This window comes from Dermatophagoides pteronyssinus, unplaced genomic scaffold, assembly GCF_027571235.1.
Source record: "Dermatophagoides pteronyssinus isolate colony J.1.1.1.1 unplaced genomic scaffold, Derpt_VIB-CSIC_2022.12 sq0039, whole genome shotgun sequence".
NCBI classification, from domain to species: Eukaryota; Metazoa; Arthropoda; class Arachnida; order Sarcoptiformes; family Pyroglyphidae; genus Dermatophagoides; species Dermatophagoides pteronyssinus.
Window position 1 is genome coordinate 181,411 of NW_027461563.1, and position 19,450 is coordinate 200,860.

At 25.0% G+C, this 19,450-nt stretch overlaps 2 protein-coding genes and 1 long non-coding RNA gene across 3 annotated transcripts; all 3 read right to left on the reverse strand.

Annotated features, from left to right (window-relative positions):
- Window positions 1-1,331: 1,331 nt before the first annotated feature.
- LOC142646036 (uncharacterized) lies at window positions 1,332-3,149 on the reverse strand. The gene is made up of 2 exons (XR_012847054.1): window positions 1,626-3,149; window positions 1,332-1,539 (listed from the first exon to the last, which is right to left on the reverse strand). It is a non-coding gene; the product is annotated as an uncharacterized LOC142646036 (long non-coding RNA).
- A 6,018-nt stretch (window positions 3,150-9,167) lies between these two features.
- On the reverse strand, window positions 9,168-11,700 carry LOC142646034 (uncharacterized). The gene is made up of 2 exons (XM_075823895.1): window positions 9,873-11,700; window positions 9,168-9,790 (listed from the first exon to the last, which is right to left on the reverse strand). The coding sequence occupies exon 1, from the start codon at window positions 11,118-11,120 to the stop codon at window positions 10,209-10,211; it is 912 nt and encodes a 303-aa protein (XP_075680010.1). The 5' UTR covers window positions 11,121-11,700; the 3' UTR covers window positions 9,168-9,790; window positions 9,873-10,208.
- A 176-nt stretch (window positions 11,701-11,876) lies between these two features.
- LOC113792291 (uncharacterized) lies at window positions 11,877-13,786 on the reverse strand. Its single transcript, XM_075823886.1, has 2 exons — window positions 12,281-13,786; window positions 11,877-12,210 (listed from the first exon to the last, which is right to left on the reverse strand). The coding sequence occupies exon 1, from the start codon at window positions 13,696-13,698 to the stop codon at window positions 12,385-12,387; it is 1,314 nt and encodes a 437-aa protein (XP_075680001.1). The 5' UTR covers window positions 13,699-13,786; the 3' UTR covers window positions 11,877-12,210; window positions 12,281-12,384.
- Window positions 13,787-19,450: the final 5,664 nt, after the last annotated feature.

Below are 19,450 nucleotides of genomic sequence, written 5' to 3' on the forward strand. Positions count from 1 at the left end.
TTTTGTTTCGGTGATGGTGATGATGTTAATGGTAATTTTTTTACTGGATTTTTTTTACCAGATTTTTTCCGTAAACAACAAACAAACAATACAATCAATAATATAAATACTATTATTGATGCTGCTATAATTCCCATAATAGTAGTAGAAATATTAAATCCATTATCAACAAATGTTTTATCACAATAGAAAAAATCCTGATATGATTGTATATTGAATGGATATTTTTCATCTGAATAATTTTTATTTGTGTTTTGTATGAAATCGGATGCAAATGAAATTAATTTTTCATCTTGATTTGAGAATAAATAGATTCGATTATCATCAACAAAACCAAAGGTAAATGTATGCGGACCAAATATTTTCGAAAATGATTTTGTTAATATTTGTTGTTGTTCATGTTCAGTAATATTTTCATAAATTTCATATAAAAAATTTAAACTTGAATCAACTACAAATGTTTTTGTCCATTCTAATCTAGAATTTGCATAATAATTTTTCTTTAATTTCAACATAACTAAACTATATGATAATTTATCATATAATAATAATAATAATCCATCATTTTCATTGGAAATTGTACCCATTATTTTTTGTTCATCATGTTTACCAAGAAATGCTTCAATTGTTTCATTATCAATTATTTGATTATATTCACCAATATTATATGTTATTTGATCAAATGATTTTATACAATAAATATGTATTTTTTCATGTTTATACATTGACATTGTTATACTTAATATTGGTGGTTCATTATTATTATCATTATCAGCTGAATGTTGATTATTATCACCATCAGTCCATTGTATTATTGTAATTAATCGTTTTACTATATCCAATGGTATCAGATCTTCTAATCCATTTACCAACATATGACCATCAATCAGATTCAATTTATAATTATTTTTCGATAATTTTCGATTATCATATCGGATAATTTCAATCGTATCATTTATCAATAAAAATTGATATAAATGATTATTGGTTATCGATAGGCCAATTGTTTCGTTTAAATATTCAATACCACATGGAATTGGTTTTGGTTTTGGTTTTGGTTGATGATGTTGTTGTTCGGTTACATTTTGAGGCTCTAATGTTGTAATGTTGTGTTCGTCGTTGGTTGTACATTGATGAAAATTTTGATAAACAATAATTATACCGATCCATTTGATAATAAAGATATTTTTATACATTTTCCAAATCAAAAATCGAGGAAAAATTAAGGGAAAAAAACAAAAATAAATACGAAAAATAAATTTTTCAAAAATACAAAATTAACTTTGGATTTTCATCCATATTTAAATCAAATTAATCGAACAAATCATGAATTTAAAAAAAATAACTCAATTTTATTCATTGTTTTAAACTAAAATTTATTCAATTAAATAATATTTTCAATTTTTGAACATTTTCATAGTTGTTGTTGTTGGTGGTGGTGTTTTTGATATACGTTCGACAATGAAAGGTGCCAAATCAAATACAGTTGTTATAATTGGTTGGAATTATTATGATAGATTAGTTGATTTGAAACATATTCTGAGAAGAAAAAAATTGATTTCAAATTTTAAACAAACAAGAAAAAAAATGATAATTTGTTTTTCCTATTTCATTCCATAAATTACCTTAATCAATTATCAATTAACGCGTTCGCTACCGGAGATTTCGAAAAACACATAGAACTACAGCAAATAAACGACGCATATATGCGTCGCTGGTAGCGAACGCGTTAACAAATACTGATTAGCAGTGTACTTTTAAACAAAAAACAAAAAATTAAAACATCGTTTTTTTTGTGAACAAAAAATTAAAATTGGAATTAAATTTCAAGCATGCGCATTGAAATGTAGCTCGTCTTAGCAAGCCAGTGTTTTACTTTTTTATGTTATTGTGAATTGTGTATGGATGGATGGATGGATGGATGATGTGGTGACGTATGCGAATATGCATCTCTTTATTATTTGGTATTGCAGAGAGTTGAGTCGATTGGCGTCCTTTGTGGTGAGATGTGGGTACCAGTATGTATATATTGCATTTTTTAGTCCATTTCCTTTGGCGATGATGTAGTTGACGTGACCTTTGAAGTCTAGTTTATTGCGGTGTCGATGATTTCTTATGATGACTCCAAGTATTTTTATCTCTGATGAAGGTTGAATTATGGTGTTGTTAAAATGAATTGATTGTTTTTCGTTGTTGCGAAGATATAAGATGTTGTTTTTTTGGCAGACTGATTTGTAGCTTAACTTTACTAGATGTTATTAGATTAGTCAAGCTATATAAGTATATAAAATTTTCAGTGTTGTCCATGAATTAAATATATCATAAAGTGAAAATGATGTTTCTTTTGTTCCTCTAGATTTTATCGATAAATTAATAGGATATTGAATGATATGAAAAGTTTTCTTAAAATTTTCTATTTTTATCCAATTATACAATATTTCGATATTAATATATGTTTCATTTGGGGTTATAATTGGTTTTATCAAAATAGATTTGGAAACATTTTTTAATAATTTCATTAAAGGCACCAAAATTACTGGTAAAATATATTGGTATAAATGCTGATAGAGGTGTGATATAATATTAAATTTTTTTATTATTAGGATCGTACCGATAATAGCCAAAGTTATTAAGACTACTTTTAAAATCCATTTCCAAGTATTTATTTCATGCATTTTATCTATTTTATTTATTTTATCTATTTTATTCATTCTTTTTCTTTTATTTATTCTTTTTCTTTTATTTATTCTTTTTCTTTTATTCATTCTTTTTGTGTTGTTTCTATGTGGAAAAATACTCAGAATTATTCTTTTTTATTATAAACGTTTCTTAACACCTAGTTCCCTATTTAGAAAATATTATCTAAAAATCGTTTTTTTTACAAAATCTTTCAATTAGTAGGGGATAGTATCACATTGTATTTCACTATCTAAATCAAATATTTTATCAAAGTAATTGGATAAATGATTAAAATTTTATCACCATATTGCTATCGTTACATTTGTTTAAAATAATTTTATAACCGCGACCAAGTGGGCTCGATCCACTAACCTCTCAGTTAAAATGCTCTAATCGATTAGTTAAGCACAAAATAACCCTTACTAAATGAATATATAAAGGTAAATTGCTCTAGCCGATTGCTCCACGGTCATGCGGTATGTTATAATGTATTTTGATTATTGTTTTTTATGTTGTTGTTGTTGTCAAACTTGAGGCACAATCAATATTTTCGTTGCTATTCGATTTCCATAGTCGAAGATTATCTTCAAAATTTTGGTTTAATATCTAAATTCAAAACTTAAAATCAAAATAAATGTTTCATAAATTTTGATTAATAATAATAATTATAACCCCATCTATTTGATAATAAAGATATTTTTATTATACATTTTCATTGTTTTAAAATTAAAATTTATTCAATTAAATAATATTTCAATTTTTGAACTTTTTCATAGTTGTTGACATTGTTGAAAGTGGTAATAATTTTCCGGACACTTTACTGGTTGTTGTTGATGTTGGTGTTTTTGATATCGATGAAAGTGGTACTAATTTTCCGCCCACTTTACTTGTTGCTGTTGGTGTTTTTGACATCGATGAAAGTGGTACTAATTTTTCACCCATTTTACTTGTTGCTGCTGGTGTTTTCGATATTGATGAATGCAGTGAAGATGACATCCCAGAAACCTCAGCCATTGTTGGTATTGATGAATGTAGTGTAGATTTTCCGGACACTTTACTTGTTGTTGTTTCCGAAATCGATGAAATTGGTAATGATGTTTCCATCACTTTGCTTGTTGTTGCTGGTGTTTTTGATATCATTGATGAAGCTGTTACTGATTGTTCTGTCATTGTTACTTTCATTGTAGGTGATATCGATGAATCGGTTGAAAATTTTCCAACTTGTTGCTTTGGTGTTGTTGTTAATGGTAATTTTTTTACTGGATTTTTTTTACCAGATTTTTTTCGTAAACAATAAATAAACAATCCAATCAATATTGAAAATATTACTATTGATGCTACTATAATTCCCGATATATTAATAGAAATATTAATCTTTTTATTAATAATATCATCAAGATCGAATGGTAACCATGGCTTTTTTATTGTAGTATTATCAGGTTTATTATTATCATGATCATCAATGTTAATCGGTTCCACTTGTTTACTACAATGAAAAAAATCTTTATATGATTGTAATTTAAATGGATATTTTTGATTTGAATCAATTTCGTCGTCTCCAGTTGAATTGAATGAAAATGTTAATAATTTTTCATTTTGATTTGAAAATATAAATATTTTATCATCATCATTAATAAAACCATATGTAAATATAAGTTGATCAAATATTTTCGAAAATGATTTTGTTAATTTTTGTCGATATTTTTCATTTGGTTTTGCATCAAATTCATATAAAAATTTTAAATCCTCATCAACAACCAATGATTTTTTCCATTCATAATCATCTTGAAGAAATAATTTTTTCGTCCATTTAATTAAAGTTATATTGTATGAATTTATACTATAAGTTATTGCTAACATTCCATCACTTTGATTGGATAATAAAGACATTATATATTTTTCATCAGTTTCTCGTTTTTCTCTCATATCAAATCCTCGCATATTAAGTTCTTCATTATGATTAGCAAGATAATAAGTAATTTTATCAAATGTTTTATAATAAACAATACGATTTTGTTTTTGTTTATTCATTGTATATGCTATTGAAATAATTGGTTGTTCATCATACACTATTTTTAAATGAGTTCTTCTTGAATCTTTTTCTCCATTCCATCGAAATACTACCGTTAAATATTCTGTTGCTCTTTCGTTTATTAAATCCTCTAATTTATTTGCCATCATTTGACCATCAATCAAATTCAATTTATATTCATTTTGATCATTATTATTTTTTGATAATCTTTGATTTTGTTCATATCGAATAATTTCAACAGTTTCATTTAAAAATAAAAATTGATAAAAATGATTATTTGTTAATGATAGGCCAATTGTTTCTTTCAAATAATCAATACCACATGGAATCGTTTTCAATGGTTTTTCATTTTCAATTTTTTCTTGTAATGTCATTGTACTTTGTGGAATAATTATAAACATCATCATTATTATTATTATGACGATATTTTTATTAGACATTGTGTGTTGAACAATTACAAACAAACAAAACGAGTAAAAAACGTAAGAAATACAAATTACAAAAAAAAAAAACAAATTACAAAATTGAATTTTAACTTTCTTGAATTTTTTAAATTTTCATCCATATTTAAATCAAATCGAACAAATCAGAAGAAAAATTTAATTTAATTTGATTTTTATTTTAATTATTTTTGTAAAACAAAAAATTCATTTTAATTAAATAATATTTAAGACATTGTTGTTGTTGTTAAAGGTGTTTTTGATAATGATGAAAGTGGCTATGATTTTCTGGACATTATTTTACTTCTTGTTGTCGGTGTTTTTGATATTGATGATCGAACTGTTGGTTTTCCCATCATTCTAATCGATGTTGGTGTTTCCGATTTTGATGATTGGATTGATGATTTTCCGCTCATTTTACTTGCTGATGTTTTCGATATTGATGATGAAGATGAAGCTAATATTGATTTTTCTGCCATTGTTGATGATGATGTTAATGGCAATTTTTTAGGATTTTTTTCATCCAAATTTTTTCGAAAACAAAAAACAAACAATCCAATCAATATTAATGATATTGCAATTATTATTGATACCAATATTATTATTATAATTGGAAATGTTGAATGTTGTTCATCAATCGATGGTTCAGTAGTAGTAGTAGTAGTAGTAGTTATCAAATCATTTGATTTAGTAGTAATAATATTCGGTAATTCGGTAATTGCTGCTGTTTTCATTGTCGATATTATTGTTGTTGTTGTTGTTGTTGTTGACGGTGATGGTTGTTGTTTTGCAGTAGTTACTATTGTTTTCATTGTAGTTGTAGAATCATCATGTTTTGTTGATGATGATGATGATTGTGGTTCTACAGTAGTAGTCGAAGTGGTAGAAATAGTCGTTTGTTTATTATCATCAATTATAACCGGATCCACTTGTTTATTACAATGAAAAAAATCTTTATATGATTGAAATTTGAATCTATATTTTTGTTTAGAATCAATTTCATTGTTTCCAGTAAAATTCGATGAAAATGCTATTACTTTTTCATTTTGATTTGAAAATAAATATATTTTATCATCATCAACAAAACCATATGTAAATTTTTGTTTACCAAATATCTTCTCAAATGATGAGTTGAATTTATGTTCTTGTACTATATTTGGTTTTCCATTAAATTGTTGTAAAAAATTATAATTCGCATCAACAACCAATGTTATTTTCCATTCATGATCATTTACAAAAAAAATATCTTCCTTCAATTTAAATATAGTTATTTCGTATGAATTTTCACTATAAGTTATTACTATCATTCCATCACTTTGATTGGATAATAAAGATAATATATATTTTTTACCAGTTGCTGCAATTTCTCCTAGTACAAATCCCATACTAAGTTCTTCATTATAATTACCAATATAATATTCAATTTGATCATTTGTTTTACAACAAATAAAACGTTTTTGTTCATGTTTATTTATTGTATATGCCATTGCGATTATTGATAATTCATCATTTGATTTTTTTAATTTACCATTATAATCATTTCCCTCTAGTTTGAATATGTTTGTTATATGTCCCGTTATTAATTCGTGTACTAAATCCTTTAATCCATTTGCCAACATTTGACCATCAATCAAATTCAATTTATATTCATTATTATTATTTTTTGATAATCTTTGATTTTGTTCATATCGAATAACTTCAATAGTTTCATTCAAAAATAAAAATTGATAAAAATAATTATCAGTTAATGATAGGCCAACTGTTTCGTTCAAATATTCAATACCACATGGAATTGTTTTAAATAGTTTTTCATTTTCATTTTTTTCTTGTAATGTCATTGTACTTTGTGGGATAATTACAAACATCATTATTATCATTATGACGATATTTTTATTAGACATGGTGTTGAACAATTACAAACAAAACGAGTAAAAAACGAAGAAATACAAAAAACAAAAAACAAATTACAAAATCGAATTTTAACTTTGAATTTTCATCCATATTTAAATCAAATCGAACAAATCAGGAGAAAAATTTAATTTAATTTAATTTTTTTGTTTAATTGTTATGAATTCATAAACGTCGTTTCACATTTTTAATTATTTTAATTTTTTTTTTTAAATTTGTTTTTTAAAAATTATAATTTATTTATTCAAATAATATTTCAGATTTTGGTCATTTTTGTAGTTGTTGTTGTTGGTGTTTTTGATATTGATGAAACTGGTAATGATTTTCCGGACACTTTAGTTATTTTTGGTGTTTTTGATATTGATGAAACTGGTGACAATTTTCCGGACACTTTAGTTATTTTTGGTGTTTTTGATATTGATGAAACTGGTGACAATTTTCCGGACACTTTAATCATTTTCGGTGTTTTTGATATTGATGAAACTGGTAATGATTTTCCGGACACTTTACTTGTTGTTGTTGTTGGTGTTTTAGATATCGATGAAACTGTTAATAACTTTCCGGACATTTTAATCGTTGTTGTTGTTGGTGTTTTTGATGCAATTGAATCTGATACGGATTTTTCAGTTATTGTTGATGTTGATGTTGTTAATGAATCTGATGATAATTTTCCAATCATTTTTAACATTGTAGTTGTTGTTCCTGTTGTTTTTGTTTTTGATGAATCATTGAATAATAAACTTTTTCCATCTAAATTAATTGGTTGTTTATTCGGTAAATTATTTTGTTTTTCAAATTGTAATGGTAATTTTTTTAAAATTTTTTCAGCAAATTTTTTTCGTTTACAATAATAAACAATCAAACCAATTAATATTGATACAAATATTAATATTGCTGATATTGATAAAATGAATTTAATTGTAGAAATATGTTTATTATCATCAATATTATCCGGAAAAAATGTATTATAATCATGAAAAAAATCACGATATGATTGTAATTGAAATTGATATTTACGATAATTATTTTCAAAAATATTCATTGAAAATTTTATTAATTTTTCATCTTGATTTGCGAATAAATAGATTTGATTATCATCAACAAAACCATATGTAAATGTATGTTGACCAAATATTTTCGAAAATGATTTGGTTAATTCTTGTTGTTGTTGTTGTTCATTTGATTTTTCATCAAATTGATATAAAAAATTTAAACTTGAATCAACCACTATGGATTTTGTCCATTCAAAATTCTTATCACCATAATTTTTTCTCTTTAATTTCATCATTTGTAAATAGAATGATAATTTACTATAAACTAATGTTATTAATCCTTTATTTTGATATGATATTGTACCCATTATATGTTTATTTTCTTCATGTGAACCAAAAAAAATTTTTACATTTTTCATATCAATTTCTTGATTATAATCACCAATATAATATTTTGTTTGATCTAATAATTTTAAACAATAAATACGTATTTTTCCATTCTTATCGATTGACATTGACATACTTATTATTATTGGTGGTGGTTCATTATTATTATTAGCTGTTGAATGTTGATTATCCATAGTTTTATTATCATGATTCATTGATGATTCTTCTTCTTCTTCATCACTACTACCATTCCATTGTAATATTGTCATCAATTGTTTTGCAACATTCGATGGTATCAAATCAACTAAACCATTAACCAACATTTGACCATCAACCAAATTCAATTTATAATTATTGGTTGTTTCATTTATTTTATTTAATTTTTCATAATCATATCGGATAATTTCAATCATATTATCGATAAATAAAAATTGATATAAATGATTATTTGTAATCGATATGCCAATTGTTTCTTTTAAATATTTACTACCAAATTGAATTGTTTGTAAATGTCGTTTTTGTAAATTTTTTTGTAATGTTATTGTACTTTGATTAATGATTACAAACATCATCATCATAATGACGATATTTACATTGGACATGATGTTAAACAAAAACAAAAAAAGAGTAAGAAAAAATACAAAAGAATATTTTTTTTTTATTTAAAAAATACAAATTTAACATCAATTTTCATTCATATTTATAACAAATCGAACAAACTAACAAAAATTACAAATTAAAAATTTTATTTAATTATTATTATTTCAGATTTTTGATATTGACATCTATAAGTTGCCGTGTTTCGAGGTTTACCCAAAAATCCCCTTAAGCCACAATTCGGTACGATATAAAGGCAAGATAAGTTTTTATCGATATCGATTTCCAACATTTGAAGCCCAGAGCTTCATGACGTGGATCGATTAACCTATTGATCTTTCGAAAATTTTTTTCGGGAAGCTGCCAATTGTTCGTCTCATAAGGTCGTTGCTAGAGATTTCCAGCAGCCCATAACCTTGCCATACTTTTTGGTAATTTTATGACTCGTATATCTCATCGCTGACGAAAGATACAATGGGCCGAATCGTGGTATATCGGGGGCACAATAATGTAATAATTTATGAAGTTTGAATGTTACTTTATATTTCAGCTTGACTGATAGCTGATAGCGACAAAAGAATCGATAATGAATCTGCTTCAAATATCCATGTTGTAAAAAAATCAGCAATTTTGCTGTTTTCATCAACGAAACACAATTGTTGACTTAAAAAGTGATGATGGTAAAGTAATGGTGTGATTGCATCAAAAAACAAATCGAACAAGATTTCTGTGATTCGCATGAAAAATTTAAATTTCTATTTTAATAAATGAAAAAAAATTGAAAATTTTGTTAATTTGAATTTGTATTTTTGGATAAGATTTAACCAAAAAACTTACTTGAAACACCACTTCCAAGTTTAAGTTATTTTTTATGTAAAATTAGAATTTCTGTATTCAAACATTTAACAAGATAGACAAGATATGTGTGTCGTTCATTCGATTTCAAACGAAAATGAACACAGGTTGAATCAATGTTTTTTTTTTTGAACTGTTTCGTTTTGTTTCTAAATTCGAAAAATTTTTATCGTTCGAAAATTCGAAAATTCGAAGAATCGAAACACGTTATTCAAAAACAAGTGTCACACGAACAAAGTCAAATCACGCGTACTATTCATAAACGACGTTTTTTTAAACATTTAAATTTTTTTTTTTTAATATTAATGTTATCGGTTATTAATCATATAATATATCAGTTTGTTCATTCACTTCTGTTGAATCTGGTATGGATTTTTCATTCATTTCTGTTTCTGTTGCTGCTGATCTTCTTGTTGTTGTTGGTGATGATTTCTGATTTTTAATTAAATTAGATTTTTTTTCATCATTAATTGAATTTTGTTGTTTTTCAATACCATAACGATCTAATGGAAATTTACGTTTCGATTGTTGCTCTGATGATGATGATGATGATGATGATGATGATACAGGTTTTTTAACTGATTTTTGTGATTGAAAACAAACCATCATTCCAATTAATAATAATATTGATAATATTATTATTATCATTATTGATAAAAATGGAAATTTTGACTGTTGTTGTTCATTTGATGGTACAGTTGTTGTTGTTGTTTTCGGTAATTTGGTAATTTTCGATTTAATTTTTGTTGTTTTTTTTGGCGATGATGGTCGTTGTTTTACAACAGTAGTAGCAGTATTTGAAGTAGTTTTTTTATCCGAATCCAATGGTCTATTGCAATGAAAAAAATCCTGATATGATTGTATATTGAATGGATATTTTTGTTTGGATAAATCATTATTTCGAGTAAAATTTGATGAAAATGTTATTAATTTTTCATTTTGATTTGAAAATAAATAGATTTGATTATTAGCAACAAAACCATAGGAAAAGGTTGATTGACCAAATATTTGACCAAATAATCGTCTGAATGTTTGTTGTTGTTGTTCAGTTGGTTTTTCATAAATTTCATATAAATATTTTAAACTTTTATCAATCACCAATGATTTTATCCATTCAACATTCTTATCACCATATTCTTTTTCCTTTAATTTCATCATTTTCAATAGGAATGATAATTTTCCATAAAATAATGATATTATTCCTTCGTTTTCAAAGGAAATTGTACCCATTATATGTTTTCCTTTATATAAACCAATCCATTTTTTTTATTGTATGTAAATGAATTTCCTGATTATAATCACCAATATTATAATTTATTTGATCCAATGTTTTTAAACAATAAATATGTATTTTTTCATTTTTATTTATAGACATTGCCATAGTTATTATTGGTGTTGGTTTATTACTATTATTACGATTTTTTGATTCATCATTACCTTTCCAATGAATTATTTTCATCATATCTTTTACTACATCCGATGGTATTAAATCCTCTAATCCATCCAATAATATTTGACCATCGATTAAATTTAATTTATAATTATTTTTATCATTATATTCCGTTAATTTTTGATAATATCTAATAATTTGTATATCATCATTTATATATAAAAATTGATATAAATGATTATTGGTTAGTGATAGGCCAATTGTTTCTTTTAAATATTTTGCGCCACATGGAAGTATTTGTAATTGTAATGTAGTTGTAAATTGATGAATAATTATTATTAAAAACATTATCCATTTGATTATTTTATTATTAAGCATGGTCAAACAAACAAAAATCAGAAAAGTAAAAAAAAAACAAAATTCAAAATTGTAATTTTGACTTTAATTCCATCTATATTTGAATCAAATCCAACAATCCAGAACAAACAAAAAAATTAACTTAATTTGTAAACATTTTGAAAATATAATTTTAATTTGTTTATTTGTAAAAATAATTTTATTTATAATTTTCAATAATTATAATTCGGATTTATTGTTTTATTATTCATCATTTGTGTTGGTGGTGTTTTTGATATCGTTGATGAATTTGTTGTTGATATTGATGTTGGTAATATTGATGAATTTAATGAAAATCTACCATCTAATCGATTACTAGGTGAATTTTGTAAACTATAACGTTGTAATAGAAATTTATGTATCGATAATGGTGTTTTAATTTTTTTAATTTTTTGTATATAATAAACAACCAAACAAATTAACGTTAATACTAAAAATACTAATATTGATAATATTTAATATTAATTATAAACATCATCATTATAATGATGACGAAAATATTCTTATTATACATTGGTCAAAACGAGTAAAAAACTCAGGAGAAATACAACAAAATTAATTTACAAAAAAAAAACAACAAGTTTTTAAAAAATACAAAATTTACATCAACTTTTCATCATCCATATTAAAGCAAATTCAACAAATCAGCAAAATTAAAAAAATTGATTCAATTTGTAATTTTGTTTGTAAAACTAAAATTTTATTTATTCAATTAATAATTTTGCTACGTTTTGTTGTTGATGGTGTTCTTGATAACATTGATGAATTTGATATTGTTTTCTCATTCATCGTTGCTGTGCTTGTTGCTGCTGCGCTTGTTGCTGTTGTTGTTGTTTTTGATGGTGATATCAATGAATGGGACTTTCCATCTAAATTAATCTGCTGTTTTGGTAATAATTTTTTTACTGGATTTTTTTTACCGGATTTTTTTCGTAAAAAACAAACCAACGATACAATCAATAGTAAAAATATTATTATTGATGCAACTATAATTATCAAAATAGTAGTAGAAAATTCTTTTGGTTCATTATTAGGTACATCAGTTCCATTATTATGTTTATTATCAATTATAATCGGTTCAATTTTTTTATTACAATTTATAAAATCACGATATGATTGTAATTTGAATGGATATTTTTGTTCCATATTTTCAAAAATATCCATTGAAAATGTTATTACTTTATCATCATGACTCGAGAATAAATAGATTTGACCTTTATCAACAAAACCATATGTAAATGAATATGGACCAAATATTTGTGCAAATGATTTTATAAATTCTTGTTGTTGTTGTACACTAGGTGTTTCATCAAATTGATATATAAGATTTAAACCCGAATCAACTACCAATGATTTTTTCCATTCAAAATTAGTTGTACCATATTGTTTTTCCTCAAATTTATACATTTTTATACGATATGATAATTTACCATAAAACGATGATATTATTCCTTTGTTTTGATAGGAAATCGCACCCATTATTTGATTTTCTTCATGTACACCGGTAAATATTTTCACTTCATTCATATCGATTTCTTGATTATAATCACCAATTTGATATGTTAATCGATCATAAGATTTTAAACAATAAATACGTGTTTTGTTTGTTTGTTCATTAATCGATATTGCCATACTTATGATTGGTGATTGATTAGCATTATTCTTTGATTCTTCATCTTTACCTTTCCATTGTATAACTGTCATTAATTTGTTCACTATATCCAATGATATTAAATCCTCTAATCCTTTATCCAACATATTACCATCAATTTTTTTATCATGATTTTCCGATAATTTTCCATAATCATATCGAATAACTTCAATAGTTTCATTCAAAAATAAAAATTGATAAAATTGATTATTAGTTATCGATAGTCCAATTGTTTCCTTTAAATGTTCCATACCACATGGAATTGATCTTGGTTCTTGTTTTCCTGTTACATTATGTTGATCACTGGTTGTACATTGATGAACAATAATTATACCGATCAATTTGATAATAATAACGATATTTTTGTACATTTTTAAATCAAAAATCAAGTGAAAAAAATCAGGCGAAAAAATTAGAAAAAAAAACAAGTTTTAAAAAATACAAAATTAACATCGAATTTTCATCCATATTTAAATCAAATTCAACAAATCAGAAAATTGATTCAATTTGTAATTTGTTTTGTAAAATTAAAATTTATTTATTCAATTAATAATTTTGCTCCGTTTTGTTGTTGTTGTTGGTCATTGATGAATATTCAGATATTGTTTTCTCATTCATGTGCTTGTTACTGTTGTTGCTGTGGTTGTTTTGGTTGGTGATATCAATGAATCGGATGTTCCATCTAAATTAATCTGCTGTTTCGGTAATGATGTTAATGGTAATTTTTTTACTGAATTTTTTTTACCGGATTTTTTTCGTAAACAATAAACCAACGATACAATCAATAGTATAAATATTATTATTGATGCTACTATAATTACCAAAATAGTAGTAGAAAATTTAAATTCATTTGGTTCATTAGTTACATCAGTTTCATTATGTTCCTTTTGTTTATTATCAATTATAATCGGTTCAATTTTTTTATTACAATCTATAATATCCTCATATGATTGTAATTTGAATGGATATTTTTTTTCATTATTTTCAAAAATTTCTATTGAAAATGTTATTACTTTATCATTTTGATTTGAAAATAAATAGATTTGACCTTTATCAACAAAACCATATGTAAATGTATGTTGACCAAATATTTTATTAAATGATTTTTTTAATTCTTGTTTTTGTTCATCATTTGGTTTTTCATTCAATTGATATATAAAATTTGAACCAGAATCAACTGCCAAAAATTTTTTCCATTCAAATTCAGTTTTACCATAATGTTTTTCATGTAATTTTAACATTTTCATACGATATGATTGTTGTTTATTATAAAAAAATATTATTATACCATTATTTTCATATGAAATTGTACCCGTTATATGATTTATATTATTTTTACCATAAAATCTTTCAATTTTATCCATATAAATTTCCTGATTATAATCAACAACATAATATTCTAATTGATCATAGGATTTTAAACAATAAATACGTATTTTACCATTCGTATTGATTGACATTGCAATACTTATTATTGGTTGTTGTTTATTAGCATTATCATGATTCTTTGATTCTTCATCACTACCTGTCCATTGTATGACTGTCATTAATTTGTTCACTATATCCAATGGTATTAAATCCTCTAATCCTTTATCCAACATTTTACCATCAATTTTTTTATCATGATTTTCCGATAATTTTCCATAATCATATCGAATAACTTCAATAGTTTCATTCAAAAATAAAAATTGATATAAATAATTATTAGTTATCGATAGACCAATTGTTTCTTTTAAATGTTCCATACCACATGGAATTGATTGTGGTTCACTGGTTGTACATTGATGAACAATAATTATACCGATCAATTTGATAATAATAACAATATTTTTGTGCATTTTTAAATCAAAAATCAACTGAAAAAAATCAGGAGAAAAAATTAGAAAAAAACAAGTTTTAAAAATACAAAATCAACTTCGGATTTTCCTCCATATTTAAATCAAATTCAACAAAAATCAGAATTAGAATTTAGAACTTTATTTAGTCGACGTTTAACAATTTTTTCAAAAAAAAACTAAAATTCATTTAATTAAAATAATATTTCAAACTTTGGACATTTTCATTGTTGTTGGTGTTTTCGACATTGATGAAAGTGGTGCTAATTTTCCGGTCACTTTACTTGTTGCTGCTGGTGTTTTCGATATCGATGAAAGTGGTGCTAATTTTTCACCCACTTTACTTGTTGCTGCTGGTGTTTTTGACATTGATGAAAGTGGTAATAATTTTTCACCCACTTTACTTGTTGCTGTTGCTGATGTTTTTGACATTGATAAATTCAGTGAAGATGACATTCCGGAAACTTTAGCCCCTGTTAGTGTATTCGTTATTGATGAATGTACTGTAGACTTTCCGGACACTTGAGTTGATATTGGTGTTTTTGATATTATTGATGAATTTGAAAAGGATTTTTCTGTCATTGTTACTTTTATTGTTGGTAATATTGATGAATATGTTGATAATTTTCCATCTAAATTACTTTTTTGTTTGGGTGTTGTTAATGGTTTTAAATTGTATTGATTTTTTTTACCCAATTTTTTACGTAAACAATAAACAAACAATCCAATCAATAGTAAAAATACTAATATTGCTGCTGCTATCATTCCCATAATAGCAGCAGAAATATTAAATTCATTATTATCAATATTTTCAGTATTATTCTTATTATTATTATTATTATCAATTATAACCGGTATTAATTTTTTTGTACAATGAAAAAAATCCTGATATGATTGTAATTTTATTGGATGTTTTAGAAAATGTGTTACCAAAACATCCATTGAAAATGAAATTAATGTTTCATCTTGATTTGAAAATAAATATATTTGATTTTCATCAACAAAACCATAGGTGAATGTATGTGGACCAAATATTTCATTAAATAATTTTGTTAATTCTTGTTTTTTTTCATCATTTGGTTCTTCATACTTTTGATATATAAATTCTAAACTTGAATCAATAAATAATATTTGATATTTTAATTCATGATCATTATCACTATAAGAATTTGCTTTTAATTTTATCATATTCAAACTGAATGATGATTTACTATAATGTGATGCTATTATACCTTGATTTTCATTTGAAATTGTACATCTTATCTGTGGATGGTCATGTGTAATAAAATATTTTTCCACTTTATTCGAATCAATTGCTTGATTATATTCACCAACATAATATTTTGATTGATCATAGGATTTAAGACAATAAATATGAATTGTTCCATTCGGATTGATTGACATTGCACAATTTATTATTGGTGGTGGTTCATTATCATCATCGGAATGATGATGACGTTCATCATCATTCCAATTGATTACTGTCATTAATTCTTCAACCATTTTCTCAGGTATCAAATCTTTTAAACCATTTACCAACATATGACCATTAATCAGATTCATTTTAGTATCATTATGTTCCGATAATTTTTGATATTCATATTTGATTACTTGAATCGTTTCATTTATCAATAAAAATTGATAAAAATGATTATTGGTTATCGATAGGCCAATTGTTTCGTTTAAATATTCAATACCACATTTTATTGGTTTTGGTTTTGGTTGATGATGTTCATTGGTTACATTATTATGTGGTTGTAATGTCGTACTGTGTTCATCGTTGGTTGTACATTGATGAATAATAATTACAACCATCAATTTGATAATAACGATATTTCTGTACATTTTAAATCAAAAACCAAGAGAAAATCAGTAGAAAAAAAATAATATCACAATAAAAAACACAATCAATTTACAAAATTGTAATTCAACTTCATTTTCATCTATATTTGAATCAAATACAACAAACCAGAACAAAAAAAAATTAACTCAATTTGATTTTTTTTTGTTATTTTGTTATTTTAGAATTTTATTTTATTTTTTTTTTTTTGTTATTCAAGGTTTAAGGTTTTGTTATTAAATATTTCACATTTTGCCCTTTTTTATAATTTTTGGTGTTTTTGATATTGATGAAACTGGTAATAATTTTCCGGACACTTTACTTGTTATTGGCATTTTTGACATAGATGATCTCATTGTTGGTTTTGCCATCACATTACTCGTTGTTGGTGGTGTTTTTAATATTGATGAAAGTGGTAATGATTTTCCGGACACTTTACTTGCGATTGGCATTTTTGACATAGATGATCTCATTGTTGGTTTTGCCATCACATTACTCGTTGTTGGTGGTGTTTTTAATATTGATGAAAGTGGTAATGATTTTCCGGACACTTTACTTGTCATTGGTATTTTTGACATAGATGATCTCATTGTTGGTTTTGTCATCACATTACTCGTTGTTGTTGGTGGTGTTTTTGATTTTGATGATTGAATTGATGATTTTCCGCTTACTATACCTGCTGGTGTTTTCGATATCGACGATGAAGCTGATATTGATTTTTCTGTCATTGTTGCTGTTGTTGGTGATGATAATATTGTTGAATCGGATTTTCCATCTAATTTAATTTGCTGTTTAGGTGATGATGTTAATGGTAATTTTTCAAGATATTTTTTAACCAAATCTTTTCGTGAACCATAAACAAACAATCCAATCAATAATATAAATATTATTATCGATGCTATTATAATTAATATAATATTTGTATAAATAAATTCTTTAAATTTATTATGTTTTCTATTTACATTATGGTCATCATGTTCTTCATGTTCTTTATCAGGCTCATTATGTACATCAGTTACATTATGTTTCTTATGTTTATTATCATCAATTTTAATCGGATCCAATGGTCGATTACAATGAAAAAAATCCTGATATGATTGTAATTTGAATGGATATTTTTGTTCATAATCATCATCACTATGTGTAAAATTGAATGTAAATGAAATTAATTTTTCATCTTGATTTGAGAATAAATAGATTTGTTGATTATCATCAACAAAACCATATGTAAATGTATGTGGACCAAATATTTCACCAAATGATTCGGTTAATATTTGTTCTTGTTGTTCATTTGGACGTTCATTAAGTTGATATAGAAAATTTAAACTTGAATTAACAACCAACGTATATTGACGATCAATTTTACCACATGAATTTTCTTTTAATTTTATCACATTAAAACGATAGGATAATTTACTATAAAATGTTGTTATTATACCTTGATTTTCATTTGAAATTGTACATCTTATTTGTGGTGGATAATGTGAACCAAAAAATTTTTCCGCTTTATTTGAATCAATTTCCTGTATATATTCCCTACCATAATATTTAATTTGATCAAAGGATTTTATACAAAAAATACGTATTTTTTCATTCTTATTAATGGACATTGCACAATTTATTATTGGTGGTGGTTCATTATCATCATCTGAATGATGATGACGTCCATCATCATTCCAATCGATTACTGTCATTAATTGTTCCACTATATTCGATGGTATTAAATCTTCTAAACCAGTGATTCTCAACCAGTGTGCCGCGGCACTTTAGTGTGCCGCGAAATTCTGAAAAATGCAACTGTTATATATTCAAAAATTCTAAAATTGTGCCGCGACAACAAAAAGGTTGAGAATCACTGTTCTAAACCATTGGCCAACATTTGACCATCAATCAAATTCAATTTATAATCATTATTTCTAATCGATTTTCGATATTCATATTTGATTACTTCAATCGTTTCATTTATCAATAAAAATTGATATAAATGTTTATTGGTTATCGATAGGCCAATTGTTTCTTTTAAATATTCAATACCACATGAAATTGGTTTTGGTTTTGGTTTTGGTTGTTCTGTTGTTACATTATGAGGCTGTAATGTCGTAATGTTGTGTTGTTGGTCGTTGGTTGTACATTGATGAAAATTTTGATAAACAATTATAGCGATGATAACGTAAGTTTTATACATTTTCAAATCAAAAAACCAGTGAAAAAAATCAGATGAAATACAAAACAAGAAATTTCACCAAAAAAAAAAACAGCTAATTTCAAAATGGTAATTTTCTTATTCATATTTAAATCAAATTCAACAAATCAGTAAAGAAAAAAATTGATTAAAATTAATTTGATTTTTGATTTCAAATTAGAATTTTTTTTTTGAATTGCCAAAATTCACGCATGCGTAATGATGTTTTCAAAAAAAATTTTTATTCAAACTAAAATTTTTGATTT

Bases quoted from the DNA above. Each gene is read 5' to 3' on its own strand.
- LOC142646034 (XM_075823895.1), bottom strand. From the start codon at position 11,120: ATGGGTACAATTTCCTTTGAAAACGAAGGAATAATATCATTATTTTAT.
- LOC113792291 (XM_075823886.1), bottom strand. From the start codon at position 13,698: ATGTACAAAAATATCGTTATTATTATCAAATTGATCGGTATAATTATT.